The 24,216-nt window shown below is 40.0% G+C and overlaps 9 protein-coding genes and 1 non-coding gene across 14 annotated transcripts; 4 read left to right on the top strand and 6 right to left on the bottom strand.

Annotated features, from left to right (window-relative positions):
- Positions 1–123: 123 nt before the first annotated feature.
- Positions 124–8,139, bottom strand: wdb (widerborst). 2 transcript variants are annotated; one of them, XM_064355901.1, is made up of 7 exons: positions 7,522–8,139; positions 4,691–4,887; positions 3,891–4,216; positions 2,710–3,103; positions 2,421–2,650; positions 2,210–2,361; positions 124–1,351 (listed from the first exon to the last, which is right to left on the bottom strand). In XM_064355901.1, the coding sequence occupies exons 1-6, from the start codon at positions 7,658–7,660 to the stop codon at positions 2,247–2,249; spliced, it is 1,401 nt and encodes a 466-aa protein (XP_064211971.1). In that variant the 5' UTR covers positions 7,661–8,139; the 3' UTR covers positions 124–1,351; positions 2,210–2,246. The 2 variants fall into 2 exon arrangements, with proteins under 2 accessions (XP_064211971.1, XP_971164.2); XM_966071.5 differs by having other exon boundaries at positions 124–1,338; positions 7,522–8,138.
- Positions 8,140–8,485: 346 nt separating this feature from the next.
- LOC659865 (uncharacterized protein) lies at positions 8,486–9,947 on the top strand. The gene is made up of 4 exons (XM_966132.4): positions 8,486–9,099; positions 9,143–9,355; positions 9,405–9,574; positions 9,625–9,947. Exons 1-4 carry the CDS (start codon positions 8,873–8,875, stop codon positions 9,909–9,911), a joined length of 897 nt encoding a protein of 298 aa, XP_971225.1. The 5' UTR covers positions 8,486–8,872; the 3' UTR covers positions 9,912–9,947.
- Positions 8,946–9,008, bottom strand: Mir11643 (microRNA mir-11643). The gene has a single exon (NR_161898.1). It is a non-coding gene; the product is annotated as a microRNA mir-11643 (primary transcript).
- Positions 9,625–11,541, bottom strand: Mocs2B (Molybdenum cofactor synthesis 2B). The gene is made up of 5 exons (XM_015981392.2): positions 11,297–11,541; positions 11,064–11,245; positions 10,756–11,013; positions 10,106–10,323; positions 9,625–10,059 (listed from the first exon to the last, which is right to left on the bottom strand). Exons 1-5 carry the CDS (start codon positions 11,539–11,541, stop codon positions 9,949–9,951), a joined length of 1,014 nt encoding a protein of 337 aa, XP_015836878.1. The 3' UTR covers positions 9,625–9,948.
- Positions 11,542–11,550: 9 nt separating this feature from the next.
- On the bottom strand, positions 11,551–11,808 carry Mocs2A (Molybdenum cofactor synthesis 2A). The gene has a single exon (XM_001812090.4). The coding sequence runs from the start codon at positions 11,806–11,808 to the stop codon at positions 11,551–11,553; it is 258 nt and encodes an 85-aa protein (XP_001812142.1).
- A 528-nt stretch (positions 11,809–12,336) lies between these two features.
- Positions 12,337–13,570, top strand: Wdr92 (WD repeat domain 92). Its single transcript, XM_966259.4, has 4 exons — positions 12,337–12,620; positions 12,663–12,793; positions 12,838–13,288; positions 13,333–13,570. The coding sequence occupies exons 1-4, from the start codon at positions 12,337–12,339 to the stop codon at positions 13,538–13,540; spliced, it is 1,074 nt and encodes a 357-aa protein (XP_971352.1). The 3' UTR covers positions 13,541–13,570.
- A 48-nt stretch (positions 13,571–13,618) lies between these two features.
- Positions 13,619–14,485, top strand: elm (ethanol sensitive with low memory). Its single transcript, XM_966318.5, has 3 exons — positions 13,619–13,778; positions 13,822–14,088; positions 14,136–14,485. Exons 1-3 carry the CDS (start codon positions 13,712–13,714, stop codon positions 14,372–14,374), a joined length of 573 nt encoding a protein of 190 aa, XP_971411.1. The 5' UTR covers positions 13,619–13,711; the 3' UTR covers positions 14,375–14,485.
- On the bottom strand, positions 14,380–17,602 carry Sec23 (Secretory 23). 2 transcript variants are annotated; one of them, XM_008197191.3, is made up of 9 exons: positions 17,437–17,602; positions 17,105–17,383; positions 16,233–17,056; positions 16,043–16,185; positions 15,627–15,838; positions 15,376–15,576; positions 14,772–15,320; positions 14,695–14,712; positions 14,380–14,562 (listed from the first exon to the last, which is right to left on the bottom strand). In XM_008197191.3, exons 2-9 carry the CDS (start codon positions 17,381–17,383, stop codon positions 14,473–14,475), a joined length of 2,316 nt encoding a protein of 771 aa, XP_008195413.1. In that variant the 5' UTR covers positions 17,437–17,602; the 3' UTR covers positions 14,380–14,472. The 2 variants fall into 2 exon arrangements, with proteins under 2 accessions (XP_008195413.1, XP_064211970.1); XM_064355900.1 differs by lacking the exon at positions 14,695–14,712 and having other exon boundaries at positions 17,437–17,601.
- A 573-nt stretch (positions 17,603–18,175) lies between these two features.
- On the top strand, positions 18,176–19,762 carry LOC660184 (uncharacterized protein). Of its 2 annotated transcripts, XM_064355902.1 has the most exons (6): positions 18,176–18,357; positions 18,410–18,582; positions 18,628–18,672; positions 18,715–18,943; positions 18,994–19,218; positions 19,345–19,762. In XM_064355902.1, exons 1-6 carry the CDS (start codon positions 18,310–18,312, stop codon positions 19,591–19,593), a joined length of 969 nt encoding a protein of 322 aa, XP_064211972.1. In that variant the 5' UTR covers positions 18,176–18,309; the 3' UTR covers positions 19,594–19,762. The 2 variants fall into 2 exon arrangements, with proteins under 2 accessions (XP_064211972.1, XP_008195414.1); XM_008197192.3 differs by lacking the exon at positions 18,628–18,672 and having other exon boundaries at positions 18,182–18,357.
- A 71-nt stretch (positions 19,763–19,833) lies between these two features.
- On the bottom strand, positions 19,834–24,197 carry LOC103313582 (uncharacterized). Of its 2 annotated transcripts, XM_015981339.2 has the most exons (6): positions 24,068–24,197; positions 23,976–24,009; positions 23,612–23,733; positions 21,277–23,566; positions 20,198–21,216; positions 19,834–20,145 (listed from the first exon to the last, which is right to left on the bottom strand). In XM_015981339.2, the coding sequence occupies exons 1-6, from the start codon at positions 24,088–24,090 to the stop codon at positions 19,896–19,898; spliced, it is 3,738 nt and encodes a 1,245-aa protein (XP_015836825.1). In that variant the 5' UTR covers positions 24,091–24,197; the 3' UTR covers positions 19,834–19,895. The 2 variants fall into 2 exon arrangements, with proteins under 2 accessions (XP_015836825.1, XP_008195415.1); XM_008197193.3 differs by having other exon boundaries at positions 20,198–23,566.
- Positions 24,198–24,216: the final 19 nt, after the last annotated feature.

Genomic DNA, 24,216 nt, shown 5'->3' with positions numbered 1-24,216 from the left:
ACTGTATTCGCAGCGTTCGTAAAAATATAAAGTAGAAGGTAAATTGATAATTTGTTGATTTGTGTGACCATAACGGGCGACTTACCTTGACTGAGGTTTTGAAGTGTGAAACAGAAAAAAAAATTCAAAATGACAATATTTATTGACGCACAACAGTGCGTACATTCACAAACTGCAGTTACTATAATCCTCAATAACGAGGTTTTTATAAGTAGCTCAATAGAAATTACTATGAAAGGTTTATAAATGTTCCATTTTACACTCACAAAATCTTAATAAGAAAAATAACAGAACAGCGGTCCGAGAACCTATGAGAAAAACAATCGAAATTTAACAATATATTTCTCATATATCTACAAGATTTATAGTGATTTTAGTTATATATTACATACTTTAGTCTAATGAGGGATGGGCGTAATAGTGTGGCCCTAATGTTTGTTTCATACAGCAGCAAAGGTTATGCATCGGTGTTCGTAGAGCTACCGATCCTCTCTGGAATTGTTTTATCACAACATAACTCTACGAACATAACATTTCCAGGTCGCAGCTAGAAATTGAGCGAGCTCGTCATGCACAACTTAATTATTTTCTATCTAAAACACAACTTGCTATATTTCCTTATATAAAGCTTTCTCTAAGTGAACATAACAGTGCGTCTAAAAAAGTTTGGTAGTGAAGTGGCACCATTGTATAGAAAAGTCCTGGCTGTATAATTTGTGACCTTTGCTTCGCAATAAATAAAGAAGAAAGTAAAACAAAACAAAAATTGCACTGTACAACAATCCGTGAAACTAATACAAAACGAGTCTAGATGAGTGACTAACTTATCCTACGATTAGTTCAAGTTATACAGCCATCTGTACATAAATATTACATTCGCCCCTTCCTGGCACACGATCGTGCGATTAGCACATACAAAATAACTGTGGTTAAAACTGTGTTTGGACGTGACACAATTTTAACTGGTTTGTTTTTTGGTCGATTAGGTCCTCCAGCCCAAAGTTATTTCGGTTAACTGACATCGAAAGCTGCAAAAAATAACTTTGGCACTTGTTTGTTTTAAAACACAACGAAATTTTTTCAACGATTTATTATTCAAATCAAATACACTAAGTCACCAACCACGGTCCAAACACAAACCGTAACCACATCTGCTTAGCTATTTACAGTTGACCAGTTATACTATAGCACATTATTAACATAGTTCTGCTGTTCACAGCTACAAAACACCATAGATAGACTGTTAGTAGTAGACATTCACGATAATTTTAATGTACACTCCGGCTCATGACGAGACGACGACGACGGCTCTCTCCACGTGCGGGGGCACCTTTCACACTGAAATATGCCACTACACCAAAAACTGACCACACTAACACTCTCAAAGCTCGAAAACACCGATTTTTGTAAAATTGAACAATTATAAAAATTACCATCTTAATAAACCCACTTCAAATAGGCAGTCTAGTTTTGGATTTTTTTTCTTTAAATATTGTCTAATTTCAAATTTTTTGTATAAATTGGCAATGAAATCTCCTAAACGAGGCTAAAAACTTGTAAATTAACGATAATAAGACAACGTAATAATATGATTTGAAACAAGTTTTATAATTTTTTTAGTTTTGAAATAGTGAAATCAATAAGAAATATTGTCTACATCAATAAAAATTTTGCCACGGGATCAGTTAATCTGCCGTGTGATTACAATTCATTAAGTATAAACCCAACCCATTTAAAAATCAATTTTCTTAATAAAATAAATAAAAAACAAAACAACATAAAGCCGTAGACTTTGACCTAATTAAATAAGTAACAACTTAACAAAATTTTTATTAAAAAATGATAAAGAAGATAAGCGACAATTAAGAAGTGCAAAAACGCTTAAATGCCCTTGAGAGTTATTTTTTAATATGATCAGTCTGCAACTAACAATATACGCGTCCACATATTGTGGACTATCTCCGCCACTTTACACACGATTTCAGCAGACATTAGTTACGAAAAACGTTCCTCCTGAAATTTCGATAACTCGAAGTTTTTTAAAACGAAAGTGTAGACAGAGCTCATTTGTTCCAAGAAATTTGCTATCACAATTTTACAAAAATCGGAAAAATCGAGTTTTACACAATGAATAATAATGGAAATTGAAGTAAAATATAATTTTTAAAAAAATTTGGTGTTGGAAGCATGCTCCATTGTCTGCACTTACCATGCTATGAATGGGCGGGGAATTTTAGGCTGTTGTATCACTTTTTGCTGGGAGGACTATTATTTTGTGCCGGTAAATTTTTATTATGATTAAGTTCGAGTTCGGCTAACTTTTTCCATAATTCGTCTCGTTCCTTCTCACGTTTTTTCTCTCTAGACAAACGTATTCAAAATAAATCAATCAATTCAAAACAGAATCAATTAAAACTTACTTTTGCCTTTCCGCTTTATAACTAACCGTGAGTTCATCAAACAACTTCGAATTCATTTCCATAAAAGTCTTGAGCACATTATAAACAAGTGCGACTATAGTTTGGTTCCAATGCTCTTTCGAAATTCGATACAATGCGGGAAACATAATCGGCATTATTACGTGATTGTTTTCTTCCATCAGCGACATGATGTACTCGTTGTTCCAGAAATACAAAGCACGCTCGGCCACCTAATCACAAACACACAATTAATTCAATTAAAAAAAAATACAACAAATAAATAAATTACTTGAAAATGTGGACTAGACACGCATTTGGCGATTTGTCTAAACAACGGTTCCTGGATTCGTGTAAATTGTGACGGTTCAATAACATCCAATACTTCTTCGATTTCACCAAGAAACATCACCTCTTTTTGACTACACGTTTTCGGCCAGTATTTGAGCAAACCTCGAACCACTGGTTCCGTCAACGTCGGATCCTTCTCCAAAAATTGAACCACGCAATAGGCGAGCTGCGCGTGATACAACGACAGGCACTTGACCTTATGCAAAGGAATGAGCACCTTCACCAGGAACTGTTTGTGTTCGGCTTTCAATGGTAACGCAAAGCCGTTTATGATCGAACCCAAAATCTCCAACAGTTCACCGACGCCGTTAAAATGTTCAGTCTCATACACGAACCTGAAAAAATTAAAGGTTTTCCTAAATTTCTAAGCAAAGTGGTCTGAAACTTTGAAATTAAGTTTTCCTCAAAAATGTGTACAGTTAAAGGCTTGAAAAAGCCTAATTCTATTTATCATTTTTTGAGTTACAACAATTTGTTTATTTATAAAAATCGAAAAATATTGGTGAGATTTAACCATGTAAATATCGCCAATGTAATTTAATTTTGGTCAGAAAATGAACTAGATTTTAGTATAAATGGTTGCATAACTAGGCCACGCAATTTTCTCCAAGCGTTTATTAAAAAATTGCGTCTCGACGATAAATCACCGTTTTATTGCTATTAAAACAATTTGTGAAGAAACGTCCCGTCTCTTGATTCGTATTTCCTGTTGCACACGCTTTTAAATTTCGTCACCGAATAATAAATGAAATTAATTGAAATACGAGTAGAGGTTTTTGTCACGTCCTTGATCTGTTTTTTCTCCTCGCACATCACGTTGAAACATCAATATTTGCATAATTATTGCATCACAATGGTCGATTTTTATTTCAATAAATATTTAACAAGGGTAAGAAAAAAATCAACGTTCTCGTATGTAAATAAATCAACAACGCTGGGGTCAATAGTTTGCGTAATTTTTACGCCAATACGTAACGTGTTGTTATTTCGTTAGTTTTATCATCAAACTTGAAATTTATCGCGTTTCGTGGAATTTTTAAAACAGGCGAGAGGAGAGAGCGAACTAATTAAGCGCGAGATAAACTTTAACGAAAATATAATAATAAATCGTGCGATAAATACCTAAGGAATATGTTGTTTATTTGTTTGCGAATAAAGGCCCTTAGCCCGAGGAACTTTCCATAAATGCGGTGCAGCACCGTCTTTAGAAAATCCCTTTCTCTCGGATCTTCCGAATCGAATAATTCTAATAATTGTAGAACAAACTTCTGATCAATCACACGTTTTCCTATGGCCGGCTGAAAATCCGAACTTTCCAAAAATCGCAAAAAGAATTCGTAAACTAGTTGGAGATGCGGCCAACTTGCTTCCAGCGTGGGGTCGTCCTCTTCCGGATCGAAATCGGGATTTTCGCTGGGAGGCAGTGTTCGAAAAAGATTCGCCGAAATCTACACACAAGAAAACCAACAATTATTAAACGTGTGACACACTCACACTCAAACAAACCGAATTAATTGGAAAACCTGCAACGAAAATATTTACTTTGACTCGAGACCCGCGCATTGATCGCTGGAACAAAATTTCAACAAAAATCAATTTTTTTAAAGAGCGCCAAAATAAATATTCCCGGTCGTTTATTGTCAACAGTCACTCAAGGTAGTTCAAGTTCAGAAAAACGCGCTACAGGTCTTTTCCATTAAAACAGCGAACTGTCCGACTTAAAATAGAAACTCCACCGGAAAAAATTCGAAAACAATGGTGTTGACAATTTCCTCAACAAATCGATTTGTGTTTCCTTTTAATTTTTTGCCCAACACAAACACACAGTTTGTGTCGTCTCCCAATCATCCGTTGCTTGATGATTCACTTGTCACTTGTCCAACACACCGTGCCAGGAAACTTCGAATTTGTTGTCCACTTACCATTTTAATAATTTCTGGATAGACGGGTTCGGTCAAAACTCCCCTGCCGCCCGTTATATAATCCACTAGTTCATTCAAAGTACAACGTTTCACTTCTTTTCCTTTGAGATCCGCCACCGGATCCATAAAATCGAATGGCACACAACATTGTCTAAGTTTGCGTATAAACAACTCCTCCTGTTCGGATGCCGGGACGTCTGAAACAATGACCAAATCGAAATTCGTCAAAACCATTGGCCGCTCGACTCGAAATTTATCGATCGCTGGAGGGACTCCCACGTGTATGATAATTCACACAAGGCTCACAATCGTAATATTTAATTATTTATCTCCTCGTTTGACAAATTTCATTCAAGTGTGCTAATGAAACGACACAAAAACGCGCTAAATATTCAATTGCTCTGTTTGAAAGATGAATTATTGCTTGAGCCTTGAAACTATTTCGATCGACTTATTGTAACACCCGAGAGACATTAACTGATTTATTATCCACTTATTCGAACAGTGCAAAAAATTCATAATCACAATACGAAGCATCAATGAAAACGGATGTTGTGCGAATTTTTCGCGACGCCATTTTATTTTTAGAATTTCTCTTCACCTACACGTCGTTTCGAAAATATCTCACGAATTAAAGAGAAAAACATACAAGTCTCGACGTCATCGTTCATTCAAGAATTATTTTAAAACTTGTGCTTGACGTCATCGTCATCATCAAATCAAAATCCTGGCACCAATTTTCCAATTCTTTTGTTTTCTAAATCCATTCAGTTCGGTTACTTGATCTAGGTGACCCGATTTCATGTAATTGTATATTTAGGATCAGGATCGTTGCACACGAGAGATTTTTCCTCCATTCAATATTTTGCGGATAAAAATAGAACGCAACAAAAATATACTATATTATAACGCTAAAAATATTGATATATTGTCGAAGACGACAACTGCGAAATTGATAAAAGAATGTTGGCAATATTCCAAACTTGGAGAGTAATCGTTTCATCAATAATAAGAGACACACCTGAACAAAGTGTAGACACCTCTAATAAGTCATTATGCGGTTTAGAGGCGACGCAACTTTACCCAATTGTGCGGCTCGTCTCTTGTACTCCAGCAAATCTCGCCCAAAACAATAAATCGATCACAGTAAATAACAAAAAAACTGCGAATTTCAAAATTTGTTAACTCGATTTTTTACATTAAAATAAATGAAACTAAATCAGATCCAACTTTTTTTTCTTATTATTGTAATGTCTACTAAATCAAAATTTACTATAAAATTCGTTCCAAATTGTGCTGCCAAAGTAAGGAATTTTTAGTTTTAATTTAGTAATGACAAAATTTTACATTTTTCAAAATTTTATTAGTTCGATATTTTTTTTAAGTTTATATTAAAGTAAGATATGCATGTGTTACACCATATAACTCAGAAAAAAATACTCTTTTTAAAAATATTAAATTTGACCCTTCTTGCCATTTAAAAAAAATCAAGTTAGCCTTGTATCCTCAGAACAAATAAAGATAGAAATTTGATAAACACCTCAAACGATGGAATTTATATACTCTTACGCTTCAATAAGTTTTGATGAATAGTTTTATATTTATTTGGTGGATAGAAGTTGAAAATAATACTCAATAAAGAAAATCTGGAGAAACACGAGATATTATATCATAGATAAGATATACAGATATGTAATTTATTTTAACAACAATTATACTTAAGTATGTGTCTTCTATAGAGTTTTACCTCTTTTAAGTCTTTGAACTTTCCAAATAAAACTATAAATCAAGTAAAAATTAATTAACTATAATATTAACAGGAATCCAGTAAGCTTTATACTTGGCCAGGCTCAGAGTTTTAGGTGAATATCAAAAAGTTTAATTTCAAGTTTTATTATTTTTCTGTCAAAATGTTTGCATTCTATGAATTTTCATCATGTCATAAAAAACTATTTAAACAAATCTATCTTAAAATTTTGACTTTTTTGTTTAATTTTACTATTTGTTGCCCATCAACCAAAATTGAAATTATACACGACATGCCGATTTGACACATTTGGCCTTGACTGCAGGCCACTTTAAAATGTAGATGTAAAATGTAGGCTTTTAGAATTATTGCATTTATTCGCTTTTTAAAATCAGTTTTGGACGTTCAAATTTTCGCTCTTTTGAACTACAATACGCCACAATTACCGTAAAAATTAGCACAACTGGGCAGAAGAAGTGAATTATTCCAAATGCAATCTAATTTCAATATAATGCAATTACACAATTATTTTTGTTTTATAAAAAAACAGTTATATTTTAATTAGTGAATTATATTTACTACCAGTAGAACTAAAAAAAAAACACAAAAACACGCTCGTGTCGCACAATTTCGCGAAAAATTTATGAATAATTTTGTCAAAATCAATATTGGCAATGACATTTTTTGCGTATTGTCAAGTATCAACTTTTGTTTTCCATAGCACACTACAAGTGGCATTTAAACGGCAAAACTGCCTGATTTCTTCACAGAAAAACCGAATTATTAGTTTATTTTCGTCTACTTCTATGAAATTACCGTCAATTTGCGATGAATTGAAGCAAAATTGTCAATTGAAGCAAGAAATCAATAAAAATAAAATGACAGTTCCGTATATACGTTCCTGACCTCGCTTTATTTTGACAAGTGACATTTATTGGTAAACTTTTGTTTTCCACGTCCGGCCACAAAGCCCGGCCTTTGATGCCACAATGTCAGTTGGCAGCCCCTTTCGGGGCGGCCAAGGGAGCCCCCGTGGATCGATGCCGGCGGTCAGTCGCGACCTTGCCCTTGGGCCCCCGCCTACCTTTGAGCAGCGGCAGCGGCTGCAGCTCCACGTCCTGCGAGTTCCTGTACCTGGAGCTGCCTTGCGACTTTTTCGTCTTCTTCTTGAGCGAGCGCTTGGCGAAGGGATCGATCCGATCGACGAACGCCGTGGTCGACATGCTGGCTACTCGATCTGGCTCGGTTTACGCGCGCGACATTTCACCTGGACGTCTACGTCAAACGGCACCAGCCCCCTTCGAACGCATCCTCCAATGACAAGGTGCACGCCCAAAGCCCGGTCGAGGGAACGCAAGCCGAGTCGCCGATCTGGGGCCGCCTCGCGCACCACAACCACAAACAGTTAGCAGGAATCGGCGGAAAGACGCGGAAAATCGAACAACTGCCAAGCGAGTCCAGTATTTTCACCCGCCATCAGCTGGTTGCTTTGACACAAAATACTCGCGTTCAGCCGATCCATGCGCGGTGCGAACACACCAACATCGCGAACGCCGCCCAAAAGACTAGGTTTTGCACAAAGGGGCCACCAAACACCGGGGGTTTAAGCGCTATTGACGGGTTTTTACGCGATTTTTGCACGAACCGATGCCGTAAGTACCTAGGGCTGAAAATAGATGGGGGGTACTGCGCGCACCAAAACACAACTGGTTTTCACAACCAATTCACTCCGACTCGCACCAAACCCAGCCTAGGGCACGCAAAATTCACGCAATGAATTATACTATAGCCAAAACAACCCCCGGGACCTTATTTTCATTAATTTTACGCTAGTCAGATCGTCAATTGACTCGCCAGTAGTCCGACGCGACCAATCATGATCGAGTATTCGTGCCACCCGACCAATCACACGCCACTTCAGACGTCCATCTTATCGAAAATGCCGTTTAATTCAAACTTTGAAAAAATCAAAACACAATTAAATCAAACAAACTTTATTAATTCATCCACGTGTAAAAAACGATACATTTTTGCAGCTCAATGAAACAAACGCCTCAATAAATCACACCTGATCAACCAAATCTAAGGCATGTGTCGTATTTAACAGTTTTAACAACAAATCTACCTTATGACACAAAAAAATACCAATTTACCACATTTTTAAACAAATAAATCCAAACTTGTAATTTTAATGAGTCAAGAAGAGAATGAAAAAATCACAGTGGACCAACCAAACATTGGTCACCCATCAACAGATCGGCACGAAACTAACACAACTGCACCAAATAATTAAATCAGCCAAATTTAATTAACCAAACCCTAAAAATGTGCCATTGGCGCGCTTGTTATCGCATTGATAAATAAATGCCCCACTGGCCGGCTGTAATCTCCTGTCAAGTCCGCCTTAACCTTACATTCCGCGATGCCTCTTTAAGATGCTTCCGTGTCCTGGCTGGTACTGCGGCCGCCAGTACCTCCCCAATGGCAGTCTCAGCGAGTGCGGGTCGTGCCCCCGGGGCTTCCGGCGCAACGACACTACTTTTATTTGCGAGCCGTGCACCGACAGCCCCACGTTCTACGACTGGCTTTATTTGGGGTTTATGGTGCTCCTGGTCCAGATTCTGCACTGGTTTTTCATCGACATGGTGTCGATGCGACGAAGGTGAGCCCCCTATTGCCCGTCACACCTTCACTGTTCGTTGTAGCTTCAAAAAAGACGTCCTAATTTTACACTTGACTGCGCTGGTGGAAGTGGTCATTTCGGGGCTCTTGTCGGTGCTTTTCACGCACCCGTTCGGCGAGTTCCAGGTGCGGAACTGCAGAGTGCGCAGCTTGGCCGATTGGTACACTTTGTTGCATAATCCGGCCCCGGATTATGAGAAGAGGGTGCATTGTACCCAGGAGGCTGTGTATCCCTTGTAGGGCTACTAATTGATTATACTACTTTATTGAGTGTTTTTGTTTTAGGTATACGCTAGTTTTTATTTTTTATGCCCTGACTTTGATTGTTATGCTTTTGATAAGGCCATGGGTTTGCCGGAAATACCTTCCAAGGCAGAGCAAAATGTCGATTTATGCCGCCATGTACTATATACCGATTTTGGTGGTGGTCCATGCCCTAATTGGGGGACTTCTTTGTACGTAATGATTGCGCCAAAAATCACACTTTTGATTGGTTTTGTTCCAGATTATGCGTTCCCAATTTTGGTCGTTATTTTGTCAGTTATTTCGTGTGCTTATCACTTTGCCCTCAAAATCAACCAATCGATTCCCTCACTCATCATAACAACAGTTGTAGACCCGAGAAATGTGGTAATCTTAGTGGGCCATTGGTGTTTACACGCCTATGGTTTAATTTCAATAACTCAGCTTAGTGACCCGACTTTTCACTCATTGTTGCTACTGTTGGTCCCACTGCCGGCTTTTTTTTACATTTTCACGGCCAGGTTTACCGACCCGACAATATTTACGTAATTTATTTTTTAATAATAATAATAAACTAAAAACAGATTTATTTTTTCTCCTCCTGAACCTTCCGCTCCAAATCGCTAATTAGCGAATCGATTTCCTCAACTGAGAAAACCTTCTTCTTCACAAATCTATTGTTTAAGTGGCTTTTGTCCTAAAAATTTCACTAAAAAGGGAGGGAAATCTCTCAAAAAGCTTACCCAAAAATTGATATATTCGGGCGAAATCGTTTCAAGGAACAATATCCGGTCTTCTAGTTTCTTCAAACGGGTGTAGATATTTTTCGGGGTTGGGGTGGTCAAACTGAGTTGGATTTCCAGGTTTTGGAGGCGCTCCTCAATGCCGTTTTGGGGGATGTATTTGGTCAGGTAGTCCGAATTTGTTTGGTCGCGGTGGTAAGTGTTCAAAACCCGACTTACTGCAAAAAAATTAGTCTGAAATACTTGTTTTTCGAAAATCGTCCGAAAAGTAGCACTTTTCCCCGACATTTTTTGCTAAATTTATAGAGGGTTAGTCTGTTAAAAATATATTTCTCGTGTTGACCGTGCAGTTTCTTTGCTCTTTTTTTTCAGTCAATTTTTACTCGGCGCCATGGCCTCCTTGATGTATTATTTTTAACGAAGTTGTCTGCATACATCAAGGAGGTCATGCTCGGCACATTTGTGTCCTGTCCGTAAAGTCTTAATTTTTTCGTTAATTTTTTTATTTTCAGATAAAAATGTGTTCTCTAAACATTAATGAAAAATGTCTGGTGCCAAATAGAATAACCCTGTGCAGTTGTATACTTTTAGCAGACTTGTAAAAATTGGAATAAAAATCGTAAAATTGTGATTTTTTAAGGGCCACGAACCTTGCAAATGGCCATTGGAGTCTTTGCGTTTTTGCAAAACCGCATCGACTCGGGCGCAAGTGAACTCTGAACTTCGATTACTTGTGCAAAACTCTCTCACATTGCTTATGTTGATTTCGTTTCGCTTCATCTCCATAAAATTCTCGATTCGTTTGCTCAAGTCCGCGTTTGAGGCCTTGATTTGAATCAAATGGGGCGAAACGTTGGGAATTTCGACTTTGGGCTCGATTTCGAGCTTGAATTTTTTCGGTTTGGGGGCTATAAATGAGAGCCAATCAATTTTAGACTTTATTTACTTGACCACCCACATTCTTTATTTTCCTTCCACTGTGGAGGAGTTTCAGTTTCAGCGTAAATCTCCTTTTTCCAAATAGGCACACTCTCTTTAACCTTGTTGATGCACCAGTCGGTGGCTTGCAGCGCCTCGGTACGGTGGGGGGACGCGATTGCAATTACAATGCTAGCCTCCTTGACCCCCACAACCCCCAGTCTGTTAAACAAAAAAAAATCAAAATTTGGCCCCAATTTAAATTTTTCAAACCTGTGATAGATTGCGATATTTTCGACTTGAGGCCACTTGGCCCTGATCTCCCCGCACACTTTTTCGAGACACTTCAAAGCCATGGCTTCGTACGCCTCGTACTCCAATTTAAGGACGGTTTTTTCCCCGAAACTGTCTCTGGTGGTCCCCATAAAAACCGAGACTGCGCCACATTTCGGCGAGGCGACTAGATCAGTCAACGCCTCAACACTTAGCTTGTCTTCGGTGAATTTCAAAAAATTCATTTTGGGGCCCTAACCGCCACTCAGAGGTGGGATTATTGCTACTTCGTCGCCCTGTTTTAACACAATTTCGACACTTTCCACGTCGCAAAACTCCTCATTGAGGGAGAGAATAATGTTTTGGGCAATTTCGGCCAAAAAATACGTGCCGACGAGTGTTTCTAAAAGCTTTTTGTAGGAGATGGGGGACGGCAGGTCAAGTTCGGCGGATTTTTGGCCCACGATTTCTCTCGATTTAGCGAAAAACAACACTTTGACGGTCACTAACATATCATAGTGTTGTTGCGCTTACATAATCACCGAATTGAAGCAAAATAATTACTTTTATCACTACTCTGTTTATATTTGAAACGACATATTTAGAGCGCAAGTTGTCAAATTTTTAACCTCACTTTCTTACGAATAAAATGCAATTAAAAATCTTTTTTTCGAATGCTTTGGAAGCTGTTTCCTTTTTTCCTGACAAGAATGCTCTAAACCTAATTTGCTGGACAAATTAGTTAATAATTTGACTAATTAGAGCAATCCTTAAATGTATTGCTAATTGTTTTTTTACAGCCGTAAAAAAAGGTCCCAATGGCTGTTTGTCCGAACATGATTTTTTACAGTCGAAGGCCCTAACGAAGGGCTTAATTTCCTGCAAAAATAAAGAACATTGCAGGATATAACGGGGGTGAAAAAAAAAAACAAAATAATTAAAAACGTAACGAGAACAGCTTGTTTTATTTAAACTTGGGCAATTATTGCCCCCGAAAATGCGCTTTGCTATGACAACAATTGTTTGATCAATCAAACGTTATGGAGTCGCTCCAAAGGCCCCAAATAATCTGCCACGTGCAGCAAGCCCTGAACTACACCGTCCACGACGTCAAGTGGATCCCCTGTTCCGCGAAATTCGTCTCAATCGGGGGCAAATCAAACGGGGCTGGAATTATCGAGACCTACTCAATCAGTGGTGATGGGATCGAAAAAGTGGCCGAATTCGGCAAGAAAGACCACTTTAAATGCGGCACGTTTCACGCCTCGAGTTTAAGAGACCGCCACCTTGCGACTGGCGACTTCAGCGGGCGGTTACAAGTCTGGTAAGTCGTCCAAAAGTTGGCCAAAATTTTTAAGTCTCGTAGGGATTTGGAGGAGAATTTAATCCCGATTTATAAGACGGAGAAGCACCGCGGGGTCATTAACGCCATTGATGGAGTTGCGGGGGTTGCCAGTGGGTGCGGGGCCCCCGAAATAGCCACCGGATCTAAAGACGGTACTGTAATTTTTTATTGAAAGTCATTGCTCGAACATTTTTAGGGGCTGTCATGGTGTGGGACATTCGGCAAAAAGACACCCCCGTGGCCAAGTTCTGCCAAAGCGAGGGCTCCCAAGGCCGCGATTGTTGGAGCGTAGCTTTCGGAAACTCGTACAATAACGAAGAACGAGTCGTAGCAGCGGGTTACGATAACGGCGATTTGAAAATCTACGACCTCCGGAACATGTCGGTAAAATGGTCCAAATGCCTCAAAAACGGAATCGTTTCGCTTCAATTCGACCGCAAAGACATTCCCATGAACAAATTGGTTGCCACAACTCTGGAGTCGAAAATTTTCTGTTTCGATGTGCGCACCCATCACCCCACTAAAGGGTACGCCCAAGTGGTCGAAAAGGCGCACAATTCGACCATCTGGTGCGCCCAACATTTGCCCCAAAACCGGGAGATTTTCATGACTACGGGGGGCACCGGATCGCTCTGTTTGTGGAAATAGTGAGTGTGTCAATTGTTACGACTCAAACCAACGGTCTTTGTAGCAATTATCCGGACCGGAGGGTGGAAAAGGACGCTGATGGGCTGGAATATGGGGTGGCAGGGGAGTTGCTTCTGCTGCAAAACAGCACTTTGAGCGACCAGCCCATCACGAGCTTTGACTGGTGCCCCGAGAAGGCCGGGCTGTCGGTGTGCTCAGCCTTCGACCAAACCATCAGAGTCTTAATTACGACAAAACTAAATTTGTATTAATTTTAATGAATAAAATGACCCTAACCTCAATCACTTGACTTTGACAATCAGTCAACCACGTGACACAAATCCGGCCGTTTGATTGGCCAGTTGTGACAACAACTGTCATTACAAGTGTCAAAGTGACATTTCAATAATTCAAAGTTCAGTTTTTGGTGAAAGTTCGTAAAAATGGGTAACCGCTCGTCTCTGCTGCTCCGTGAGGAGGAAATCGCCCAAATCCAGGAGGAAACAGGATGTGAGTACGCCCATGTTTCGTTTCCTTGTAACCGCAAATGTAGTCACCCCCAACCAAATCGAGCGTCTCTACTCCCGTTTCACGTCCCTGGACCGTGGGGATTGTGGCACTTTGAGCCGCGACGATTTCCTCCGAATTCCCGAGCTCGCAATCAACCCTTTGGGCGAGAGAATCGTCAATTCGTTTTTCCAGGAGGAAGGCTTGAACGATAGGGTGAATTTCAGGCAGTTTATGCGCGTTTTGGCCCACTTTAGACCCATCAAGAAGAACAAAGAGAATAAACTGAACTCGAGGGAGGAGAAGCTGAGATGTAAGCGAATCAAAATCAAGGGGTGACGCTTTATTGAGTTTTTCCAGTCGCTTTCAAAATGTACGACCTTGATAACGACGATATGATCTCAAAGGAGGAGCTTTTGGCGATCTTGCACATGATGGTGGGGGCCAACATCAGCGAGGAACAGTTGACCAGTATTGCAGAGCGCACTATCGTGGAGGCTGATGAAGACAGAGACCAAATGATTTCATTCGAGGAGTTTTGTAATGCGTTACAAAGGACGGATGTCGCCCAAAAAATGAGCATTCGCTTCCTGAACTAGGCGTGTAATGTATGTGTAATATATTTATTATAATTGTAACACTTAACCAGAGATATTTTCTTGTTACTATTGTACTTAATAAATAAGAATAAAGTAGTTTAAGCCGTTGAAGAGACCGCCAGTTTCTTCAAATGATCCATAAACACTTGCAACGAGACGTCGTCGGTCAAAACCGGGGCCCCGCCGTCCTGTAACACAAAATTTTGTTACACGTCTGAAGCAAGCGAAGCGAGTGAAAGCGATAAAACCACCCGATTAGTAACAAATACTACTACAAAAATTACACCTTTAACCCCACAAAAAATAAAAAAAATAAATACCGCACTCGCAGGTACCGCCTAAAATCCACCAAACACAGAATTAAAACACAAACAAAACACACAAAAGTGGTACTCACCCCTCCGTACGCGTACATATTGTTATGTGTTTGGCTCGGGTTGACTTTCGATAGTAAAAACCTGGCTTGGGAGCCCCCTTGTTCCGTGTCGATGTACCTAGGCATGGGGAACCTCGTCTGGAGGATTTCCTGGGCGTCATCCACCGGTGCTTGTAACAATTGCCGGAAATTCTCGTACTCTGGCATGTCCTGGTACTTGAGGTTCCTCCATTGGGCGATTGTCTCACCGTGGAAAATCAAAATTTGGAAAAATGTGTCCATGAGAAGGATTCGATCGGGTTGAATGGAACTAGTGTCGAGGAGGACGGGTTCAGGGGGGCCGTTGAAACTATAACTGTATAAAATCGGCTGGATCATAATGAGACTTTGGGTGAGGTCCTCCCGCATCAGCATGTGGCGGTAGAACGAGGTCTCGTCTGGGGAGTTGTTGAAAACTTGGAGGAATTGGGAGCGGCGCAAATGGTACATGAATTGGGGATAGAGACTGAAGTTTTCACTCAAACGGAAACTGTTAGGGTCGTCTTTGTTGTATTCGCCGAATTTTTGGCACTAGAAATAATAAAGTTCGAAATTTTGATTAATTAATTTTTAACTGTTGTATTACCAGACGAATTAACATACGGTCGACCCATCGCAACACATCGGGGCTTTCGTCGGTTTCAGCTCGATAAACGGCCATGCGGGCCATTAAAACAGCCGCCGCTTCCTGGTCAAAGCCGGCGCTGATGTGGTGGATGTTGGCCGTGGCATCGGCCCAATTTCGGGCGATGGTTGTAACGCGAATGCGCCTCTGGCCGCTCGAATGCTAAGAAAAAAATTGTTAATAATTTCCTTTCCTTCAATTGAATCATTTACTTGATATTGTGTTATGAACTGAATGCATCCACGGCCTCCTTGCGGTATGGGGGCCGAATGTTGATTGACCACTTCGAAAAATAGGGCAATTGTTGCACTCGGCGTCAAAGTGCACATTTTCCATTGGACTGTGTTACCCATTCCGATTTCAGTGTCCGAAACGAGGGGACTTTTCACATTGAGGGACACACAAGAGCCAATACCTCCTTGCACTAGAAAATAAATAAATCAACTTTCTAATAAATTCGAGAAAATTGCAAACAAAAGTAGAAATAGGCAAAATAAAAAAATATAATTAAAAAACTATTGACGCCAATCGATCATTTTACATTTTACATCTAATAGTTTTGCGTAATTATGAAAATAAAAAAATTTAAAAATTTGCGATTGTTTTTTGTCGATTTCCTGCACTTTACCTTTGAGTTCCCTTGAACACTTGACTTCCAGTGTGGCATTGAAGGCCATTTTCAGCTCATTCTTGGCATCTCTTGCAAAAACCCGCTGAAACGTTTGTTTAAAAAGCGACGAATTGAACGAGTCCCCCATAACCATATGCCCCCTAAAACCCCAAAAATCATTACAAAAAACACCCCCCAAAAAAATTACCCCGTCGAATTGCAACACTGCTTCATCTCCATCAGCCCCGTTTGGTCCAAAGCACACGAATAAATATCAACACAATGCCCATTAGTGGCAGCCCTCATAGCCAACCCCTCATAATGCTTGATCGCCTTCTTCATATACTTGGCGTTATCTTTCTGAATATCATGATGCGACCTGATTGGTTGTTTCAAATCGTCGTTAACCACCTGACCCGGCCCTTGCGAGCAGGGCCCCCCTAGGAACATCATAACCCGGGCCCCCGTATTGGCATACGTGCACTCAAGGAGCCCTATTGCTATGGACAAGGCCGCCCCTGTTGATCTCAAGGGCCGCTTGCCTTGCCCCACAGGCCAGGGGTCTCTTTGCAGCTCCCCGATCAAATCAGTCAGACTCATATCGCACTTTGAGATGGGTTGGAGGAACCGACTGGCGGGCGGGATGGGGGCTTGCGGGGCCCCTCGCTGGGGCTGCGCCACGGCCACTTTCCCAATCCCGAGCATCTCCTGGATTTGTTTAGCTGTCAGGTCTTTGGTCCCCCGAAAAACGTACGATTTGCTACAGCCCTCAGTGCCCAGTTCGTGAACTTGGACCATTTTCCCGAATGTGATGAGCCCTATGAGGGCCGTCGGCGGGAGAAGGCTCAAAGACATCTGAAGCGAGTCTTTAAGGGCCCCCAGCTCCTCCTCGTCCATGCACGTATCGACGACTAGGAGGTAGATGGGGGGCAGGCATTGGGCGCGTGTTATTGTGTACTCAATGGTGGAGAACATTGGCATGAGTTCGGCCGGTTGGTGTTGCTCGGAAATGGCCGCATATTGAGGCGGAAACTTTAATTTTTTATGTAAAAAAATATTTAATTTAAATTATCTTTTTACCGGATTCCGTTGGAAACAGAAATTGCAAACCCACAGCTTTGCCCGGTAGTCGACTTGACACAGCGGGTTCAGAATCGCACGACAGTTGTTACGGGTACATAGGACAGGGTCGTATTGGATGGGGGGCAGGTCTTGGCGCTCCTTGATGGGTTGGTAGAGACAACCGAGGGGGACCACCAAACGGGTGGCTTCGATGCGACTCGACGGCCACACGTTCCAAGTGAAACGGATGCCGTCGCGGTCCTCATTCTGCTGGATGTATTCTTCGTAGGTGGCCATCTGAGCAGCCCCCTTGTTACTTGGGCGAATTTTACGATTTTGTTGAGACTTACCGCAGAACGGCTTATGCCAAGTGGTCACAAACACAAAAAACGCGTCAAATGCTTGATTTTAATTTATTTTAAAAGTTTAAAAAAACATTTTACATTTGTTACACATTTCAAGATCCACGTCATATGTCACCTGTCACTGGTGGCGACATCTATGGCTCACAACAAGGCTATTGAAAATTTTGTTAAAAAATCGCTAATTTGGGGCTGAATTACGTCACGACCGCGTGTAATTGGTCGTTTTTTTAATAAATAAACTGTAACGACAAGTTTTTACAAATTTGGACGATATGTGAAGAAATAAACGATTTTTTTTCGTGGTGTTACTTCAGCCACTTCAAAAACAATTAAAGCCTTTAATTAATTAAAGAATTACTAATTCAATTGGAATTACTTCACCGTTTCGTCGCTTAATAATTATTTTGTCCATGAAAGTGGTTTAAAAAATGGGGGAAAGTGTATTCCTGACGTCACTCTAGCCATTTTGGCTACCAAAGAAATGGTCAATTTAATTCAAAAAACTACTAGCTTGATGTAGTATCATGTCATGGTTTTGTACAATTAATTACTTAGTACTTAAAAGGGCGTTTTTCTCAAATATTGGGGGGAAAGTCAAATTTTTTTCTGTAGCGTCACCTTAGCCACAGTGCGTCAACAAAATTAAAGAATTTATTTACAAAACCGTTGGTTCAAGGTAAATTTAAATACGGGAACTGAGCAATGAGTCACCTTGTTGATGATACACTTTAATAAGTCGCTTTTTGCAGCAAATGGGTGCAAATCAAATTTTTCCATGACGTGCCTTCAGCCACTTGCAGCGAATCAATTCAGCTGTCACAAAAGTCTAAATTTGTAAAAAATCTCTTTAATTCTATTATGTCTTGTAATCACTGCAATACGAAATTTAATTTTTTCCACAAGGAAGTGCGTCCGTTGTGAAATTGCGTATTAAAAGTGTTAACAATTTTTTTTTCAGATGGGCTGTTCAAATTGTGGACTGTCCTTTTGCAATAAATGTCTGAAGCAAAAATGCAAAATCCCCAACAAGGGCACAGGCGAATTCAATGTGTGCAAACTGTGTTACTCCAAACTGGCATCAGGGACAAGCGCGACACTGCCCCAAATCGCGCCCCCCGACGCTTTCATAAAGTATCTATCGTTGCAAAAACCCCTCAAATGACCCTCCCCTTGCAGTCCCAGGCGTCCCGTTCCCCGTTTCATGACCCAGACCTGCCTCAGGTACTAGACTAAACAGTGTCAAAAGTGTGATCCATTTCGTAGGCGATTGGAAAATCTGGAAAACCCGGCCGCGCCCCCTATTACAATGTACAAAAACGACCCGAAAATCCAGGCTTTACGCAGCGGTTTGTCGCCGGCTGACCAGAAAATTCTGGATCGGTTGGAGAAGCTTAAAGATGAGAAGGGGCCCCCGCCCAGTGAGGGGGAGCTAAGGAGGCGGTTGGCCAGTCTTAAGGGGGAGAACGACTACGTGGAGGGGCCCAGCAGACTTGTAGCTACTCCCTGTGTTTTTGGTTTTCATTCATTAAACTGGGTTTTTAGTTGTTTCAAGTTGATTCAAGGACGGATCAACAGAAAGCTGACTCGCTCCTTGAACAGTTTGTGAATGAGAGGGACATCGAGTTGGCTCACAACCCCCAGGAGGAGATTGAGGCGCGTTTGGCGACTTTGAGGGAGCAAGGAGTGAGACCAAACGAGGGACCATATATTAGTAATTTGCACGACTCTAGTAGCTCTGAGGAGGAAGTGGATAAAATCACGAAAAAGGTATAACTCCTTAGGTGGCTTCTTGAAAACAATGTAAAAACTGTAGTGAAAGCAGTTTCTGCGGTTGTTTTATTGAAACTACTGGTGTCAACATTATTATTATTTCCGCTTAAATTCTCTTGGCAGATCATGGACGAGGTGGCGATTGAGGAGCGTTGCCCCAAATCAAAAAAACTCACTCCAAGTTCGTCAAACGAAGATGAAAACAACGTACGATCGTCTCCGGAGCTTCCGTGGTGCGTTTTGTGCAACAACGATGCGAAATTCCGGTGTTTTGATTGTGGAGGTGATTTATACTGTAGCGAGTGTAATGTTGAAGTACACAAAAACTGGGGAGATACCGATCACAAAGTTGTTCCATACAAGTCGAAATGAAATTTCGTAGATTTAGAGCAAGTTACATATTTTTACAACGGATTTTCAATATTTTTGCTTAACATTCCCGGAATTAAAAAATCGTTGATGTGTCGAGATTTAGCGGTGAATGTGGATATATTGTACGAAGAAATTTAATCAATGTCATGTAAATAAAGATTTTAAGAGATTTGCGGTTTGATTCAAGCCTTTAAATTTTTTTTAAATAAATCAGGAATTTTCACAAAAACCATTCTCAAGTACAATAAAAAGGTATAGAATTTAATATAAAATACTCACAAACTAGCAAAACAATTATCTCATTATCTACTAATTCCCTTCCTCTGCTCCTTCGCTTTCACGTACTTTCCGATACATTCGGAGAAACTCTTGAAAAACGCCAGACCTTTGGGGCAGTCTTTGGCAAAGTTGAGCAACTCTTGCCTGTTGACGCCCCCGATTTTGTTAATAATTGTCACGTGTTTGTCGTAATCTATATTATCGACATCGTTCATGTCCACCCTCACATCAACCAACAACTCCAACTCGATTTCCATAATTTTATAAATCGCCCTATAAAAAAAAAACGAAACAATGAACTACAAACAATTACAAAACCACTTACACAAAATCAGGCCCAAAAACCATGCAATTAATCGAGCAATAGTCAAGTCGGAAATTCCTAATTTCCAAAACGGTCATTTTGACGTAATCGAGAAGCGACAGAATATCGTAGTTTCGCCCCAAGGCCGATATTAAATGATCATCTTTGAGTTTCTCGATGAAATACTTTGAAATAAACTGATCAATCGGTTTGGAATCGGGGTCTAATTTAGGCGAAAACTCGATGCTTTGGACCACCCCCGAAACAACGTCCAATCGCACGCTTAAAACAACCCATTTGAAGAGCGTTGAAATGTGATAAAAATCGTCTGCGATTGATTCCAATTTCCAGCATTTTTGTGAGCTTTCTTCGTATTTTCTGACGGTTTCTTCAACAGTTGGGCTTGGCTTTACCTTTTCTTCCTTCGCCGGCGATTCCACCGGTGGTCGCTTCTTCAACAAATCTACAACTTCAATTTCGCGACATTTAAAATCCTCCAAATATTTTTTGATGAATCCTCGCTGTTTTCGCACAGTTTCGATTATCTGGGCAAGATTTGGATACTCTTTAATTACGAGTTCTTTCTTCGGTTTCGGTTTTCGAAATTTGTCGAAATCGTATTTTTTCGCCTCCGGTTTACTGTCTTTAATTTCGGATAAACACTCATCGGGTAAAATCCCCAAGCTGTCTTCCTCTTCGTACTTCAAAGCCATCTTGTTTTTCAAGCAGTACGTGTCGTTGATATTCATCAGGCGATTTTTCTGCACGTCTAGCAAAGACGCGTCATCCAAACCCATTGAATTTTCCAAGTGTGTGGTGGTAAAGGAGCAATGATTCGCTTCGACAAGCACATGATTTATAAGTTGTTGCGTATCGTCCTCAGTGAAATTCATCAGGTTTATGTGTAAAGACGGATCTGGCGTTTTAACAAAACAGTCATCACCCCGAATTTGGGGTTTTTGCAGTGATATTGTCGAATTTTGACAATTTATTTCCTTGACCGGTGTAGCTTCTGGAATTTGATTGTTGACAGAGGATAACTGAAAAATGCGCATGTTCCTACGACTGTCACTCATAGTTTCTGACATTTTCATACTAACAGTATGCTCGTCCCTGGCTTTGATATTAGTCATTTCTGGAGGAGCTGAAGATTTCGTTGCTTTATTGCCAGGCAGTACGAGTTTAGGGATTTGGCAAGTGAATTCCATAGCTTGGATGTCAGTGTTTGACAATTCAGGTATTTCACAACTGACAACTTCACTGTGACTCATTGTATTCTCTGAGACAACCTTTTCAGAAGTGTAATTCATCTCAGATATTGCAGAAATTGGACGCAAAAGTTGCTTTGATTTATTGCCAACTAATGACAATTTGGGCATTTGACATGTAAATTCCATAGTTTGGGTGTCAGTATTTGACAATTGAGGCATTTCACAATTGACAACTTCACTATGCCTCGCTTTGGCTGTATTCTCTGGGACAACCTTTTGAGAAGTGGAATTCATCTCAGACATTGCAGATATTTGACGCAACGGTTGCTTTGATTTATTGCCACCTATCGATAATTTAGGTATTTGACAAGTGAATTCCATAGTTTGCGTGTCAGTATTTGACAATTCAGGCATTTCACAATTGACAACTTCACTATGCCTCACTTTGACAGTATTCTCTGGGATAAACTTCTCAGAAGTGGAATTCATCTCAGATATTGCAGAAATTGGGCGCAAAGGTTGCTTTGTTTTATTGCCAACTATTGACTTAGGCATTTCACAGGTGAATTCCATAGTTGCGCTGTCATTATTCGACAATTTGTTAACATTTGACACTTGCAATCCACAATCGATAATGGGGATTTGGCTATGCCTCATATTGACAATATTTTCCTTATCAGATTCTTTAAATGTTTCCGTCTTTTGAGTTGGACACTTGACATCTGGAGTTGTGGGAATTTGACAAGAGTATTCAATTATTTCGTTCTTTGGAGGATTCTCACAATTGGCAACTGAAAATTCACTATGCCTGAGGTTAAATGAATTTTCTTTGTCGATGTCACACAAAGATTCCGTTGCTTTGTTGTCAATTTTCGACAGTTTGGGCATTACGTTCGAAATTTCACGCATATTTTCTTTGTCAGCCACATTGGAACTCTCAAAAAATGGAATTTGACTCTTGTAACTCATGCTTTTATCGGGCATTTGATAAGAAATTTCCATTGCTTCGGTGTCAATCATTGACAATTTTCCAGAACCATTATTTGACATTTTGGGTATTTCAGGAGTTTGACTATCCTTAGCTTTGCCATCGGGAGTTGTAGAAATTTGACACGAGTATTTCATATTTCTGGAGACAGTTTCTGACAGTTTATTAATTTTGAACTGAGGCGAAGCACAATTGACAATCGGAACTTCACTATACCTCAGTTTCACTCGTTTCTCTTTGACAACCTGGGTGGTATCTGGCGTTTGACACGTGAAATTCATTGTTTGGTGATCATTTGTTGCTGGAATTTCAGAAATTTGACACGGTGATTCCGTTGACTCGTTGTCAATCTTTGGCAATTTGGGTATTTGACACGTGAATTCCATTGTTTCGGCATCATTATTTGACGATACGTTAATCTTTGACAAATGGGGCGTTCCACAATCGACAACCGGAACTTGAGTATGCTGTACATTGACCATATTTTCTTTGTCAATCACGTCAACATTTTCAATATTTATAGTTTGACATTTGATTTTGGGAATTGACAGTTCAGGCACCTGACAAGTTAATTCCATGGTATTTGACAATGGTGGCATTTCACAATTGACAAGCGGAACTTCACTATACCTCGCATTGACTATATTTTCCTTGTCAACCTCTTCAGTAGCTGTGATCTGAGAAGTGCAATTCATGGTTTTTACACCATTTCTCTCTGGAATCGTAGAAATTTGACACAAATCAGACTGTTGACAGGTAAATTCCATAGTTTCCATGGCAACAGTATTTGACAACTTGCTATTAGTTGGTATTTGACACGTAAATTCCATATCAACTGCGCTTTGTTCGTTTGTTTTGCTTTGTGGATTGTCATTTTTTTCATCGGAATCTGACACACCAGTCAAATCCATTTCAACTTCTTGAAGAAAAACGTCGTCGTCATTGTTGGAAGTTGAAATTATATTATTTTCAATCTTTTTCGCGACATCGTGGCACGTAAATTCCATCATACTTTCATCCAACACTGTCGTATTCAACAACGAAGCGATTTTTTTACTATTTGTCAGGTCCATTCTACTGCTACTGCTTGAAATTTGGTCCTGAGACGACTGAGTTGAGTTTGTGTGATTAACATCTTCTTCGATTGTGTTGTCCCAGATCGTGTTATGTTCCCCATCCGCTACAAAAGGCCTAAAATTTCATTGTAAAAACTTTGGTAAAAAAAAATAAACGCACTTTATAAAATTACTGCTTGCAAAACTGACTCTACGAACGGGTTTGGTGGCTGTCAACTTGGGGCTGGTCTCACTGACCGGGATTTCTTCAAGGGGGTTCCTCGACTTGCGTGGCTTCAGGATCTACAAATTCAAATTAAAAAAAAAAACAACCGTAATTGCACTTGCCCCCCTGATAAGGTTAAAATGATTAAACGTCAAGCAAAGTGTCAAAAACCGAAGCCAACTTTGTTTATAGTTATTTCGGGCATAAATTAGCCGTTAATCGATTTTAATTTGACAAAACTGAAGCAAAATCGAGTCAAATGCGTTTTTTCACTCGTTAAGTGCACTATTGCTACTTTTAATCAATCGAAAAAACTTACTGAAGATCGGCGTTTTTTCGCTGGTTCTACCTCCCTGAAAACAAAACCTGTGATAAAAAACCGAGTTATCGTAACAATTGAGGAAAACTAACCCCGAATTGATTGTTTTTTCCATTTTACGCCTTTAATATTCCAATAACACCAATAAATACGTTAAACACTCAAAATGACAGAAATTCAAAACGTGTGCTGCCAACACAACACGCGAAATCCCCTAGTAACTATAGAAACAGCATCACAA

The sequence above is a fragment of the Tribolium castaneum genome, chromosome 3 (genome assembly GCF_031307605.1).
Source record: "Tribolium castaneum strain GA2 chromosome 3, icTriCast1.1, whole genome shotgun sequence".
Classification (NCBI taxonomy): domain Eukaryota; kingdom Metazoa; phylum Arthropoda; class Insecta; order Coleoptera; family Tenebrionidae; genus Tribolium; species Tribolium castaneum.
This window is presented reverse-complemented; position numbering and strand designations above follow the sequence as displayed.

Excerpts from the sequence above, each read along its gene's own strand:
- wdb (XM_064355901.1), bottom strand. The coding sequence starts at position 7,660 with ATGTCGACCACGGCGTTCGTCGATCGGATCGATCCCTTCGCCAAGCGC. Across the intron at positions 3,104-3,890 it reads ATAAACAACATATTCCTTAG|GTTCGTGTATGAGACTGAAC; the intron begins GTATTTATCGCA and ends TAATTTTTTCAG. Across the intron at positions 2,651-2,709 it reads TGTCTAGTCCACATTTTCAA|GTGGCCGAGCGTGCTTTGTA; the intron begins GTAATTTATTTA and ends GTTTGTGATTAG.
- Sec23 (XM_008197191.3), bottom strand. The coding sequence starts at position 17,383 with ATGGCCACCTACGAAGAATACATCCAGCAGAATGAGGACCGCGACGGC. Across the intron at positions 15,839-16,042 it reads GTGTTCAAGGGAACTCAAAG|TGCAAGGAGGTATTGGCTCT; the intron begins GTAAAGTGCAGG and ends TTTATTTTCTAG. Across the intron at positions 15,577-15,626 it reads AGTTCATAACACAATATCAA|CATTCGAGCGGCCAGAGGCG; the intron begins GTAAATGATTCA and ends TTTTTTTCTTAG.
- Wdr92 (XM_966259.4), top strand. The coding sequence starts at position 12,337 with ATGGAGTCGCTCCAAAGGCCCCAAATAATCTGCCACGTGCAGCAAGCC. Across the intron at positions 12,621-12,662 it reads AGCGGGCGGTTACAAGTCTG|GGATTTGGAGGAGAATTTAA; the intron begins GTAAGTCGTCCA and ends TAAGTCTCGTAG. Across the intron at positions 13,289-13,332 it reads TCGCTCTGTTTGTGGAAATA|CAATTATCCGGACCGGAGGG; the intron begins GTGAGTGTGTCA and ends CGGTCTTTGTAG.
- LOC103313582 (XM_008197193.3), bottom strand. The coding sequence starts at position 24,090 with ATGGAAAAAACAATCAATTCGGG. Across the intron at positions 23,734-23,975 it reads CGAAAAAACGCCGATCTTCA|ATCCTGAAGCCACGCAAGTC; the intron begins GTAAGTTTTTTC and ends TTGAATTTGTAG. Across the intron at positions 23,567-23,611 it reads GCAAGCAGTAATTTTATAAA|GCCTTTTGTAGCGGATGGGG; the intron begins GTGCGTTTATTT and ends ATGAAATTTTAG.
- Mocs2B (XM_015981392.2), bottom strand. The coding sequence starts at position 11,541 with ATGAATTTTTTGAAATTCACCGAAGACAAGCTAAGTGTTGAGGCGTTG. Across the intron at positions 11,246-11,296 it reads AATATCGCAATCTATCACAG|ACTGGGGGTTGTGGGGGTCA; the intron begins GTTTGAAAAATT and ends TTTGTTTAACAG. Across the intron at positions 10,060-10,105 it reads CCGAATATATCAATTTTTGG|GACAAAAGCCACTTAAACAA; the intron begins GTAAGCTTTTTG and ends TGAAATTTTTAG.
- LOC660184 (XM_064355902.1), top strand. The coding sequence starts at position 18,310 with ATGTCTTGTAATCACTGCAATACGAAATTTAATTTTTTCCACAAGGAA. Across the intron at positions 18,358-18,409 it reads TTAATTTTTTCCACAAGGAA|ATGGGCTGTTCAAATTGTGG; the intron begins GTGCGTCCGTTG and ends TTTTTTTTTCAG. Across the intron at positions 18,944-18,993 it reads TGGAGGGGCCCAGCAGACTT|TTGTTTCAAGTTGATTCAAG; the intron begins GTAGCTACTCCC and ends CTGGGTTTTTAG.
- LOC659865 (XM_966132.4), top strand. The coding sequence starts at position 8,873 with ATGCTTCCGTGTCCTGGCTGGTACTGCGGCCGCCAGTACCTCCCCAAT. Across the intron at positions 9,100-9,142 it reads ATGGTGTCGATGCGACGAAG|CTTCAAAAAAGACGTCCTAA; the intron begins GTGAGCCCCCTA and ends TGTTCGTTGTAG. Across the intron at positions 9,356-9,404 it reads CAGGAGGCTGTGTATCCCTT|GTATACGCTAGTTTTTATTT; the intron begins GTAGGGCTACTA and ends TTTTTGTTTTAG.
- Mocs2A (XM_001812090.4), bottom strand. The coding sequence starts at position 11,808 with ATGTTAGTGACCGTCAAAGTGTTGTTTTTCGCTAAATCGAGAGAAATC.
- elm (XM_966318.5), top strand. The coding sequence starts at position 13,712 with ATGGGTAACCGCTCGTCTCTGCTGCTCCGTGAGGAGGAAATCGCCCAA. Across the intron at positions 13,779-13,821 it reads AATCCAGGAGGAAACAGGAT|TCACCCCCAACCAAATCGAG; the intron begins GTGAGTACGCCC and ends CCGCAAATGTAG. Across the intron at positions 14,089-14,135 it reads GAGGGAGGAGAAGCTGAGAT|TCGCTTTCAAAATGTACGAC; the intron begins GTAAGCGAATCA and ends GAGTTTTTCCAG.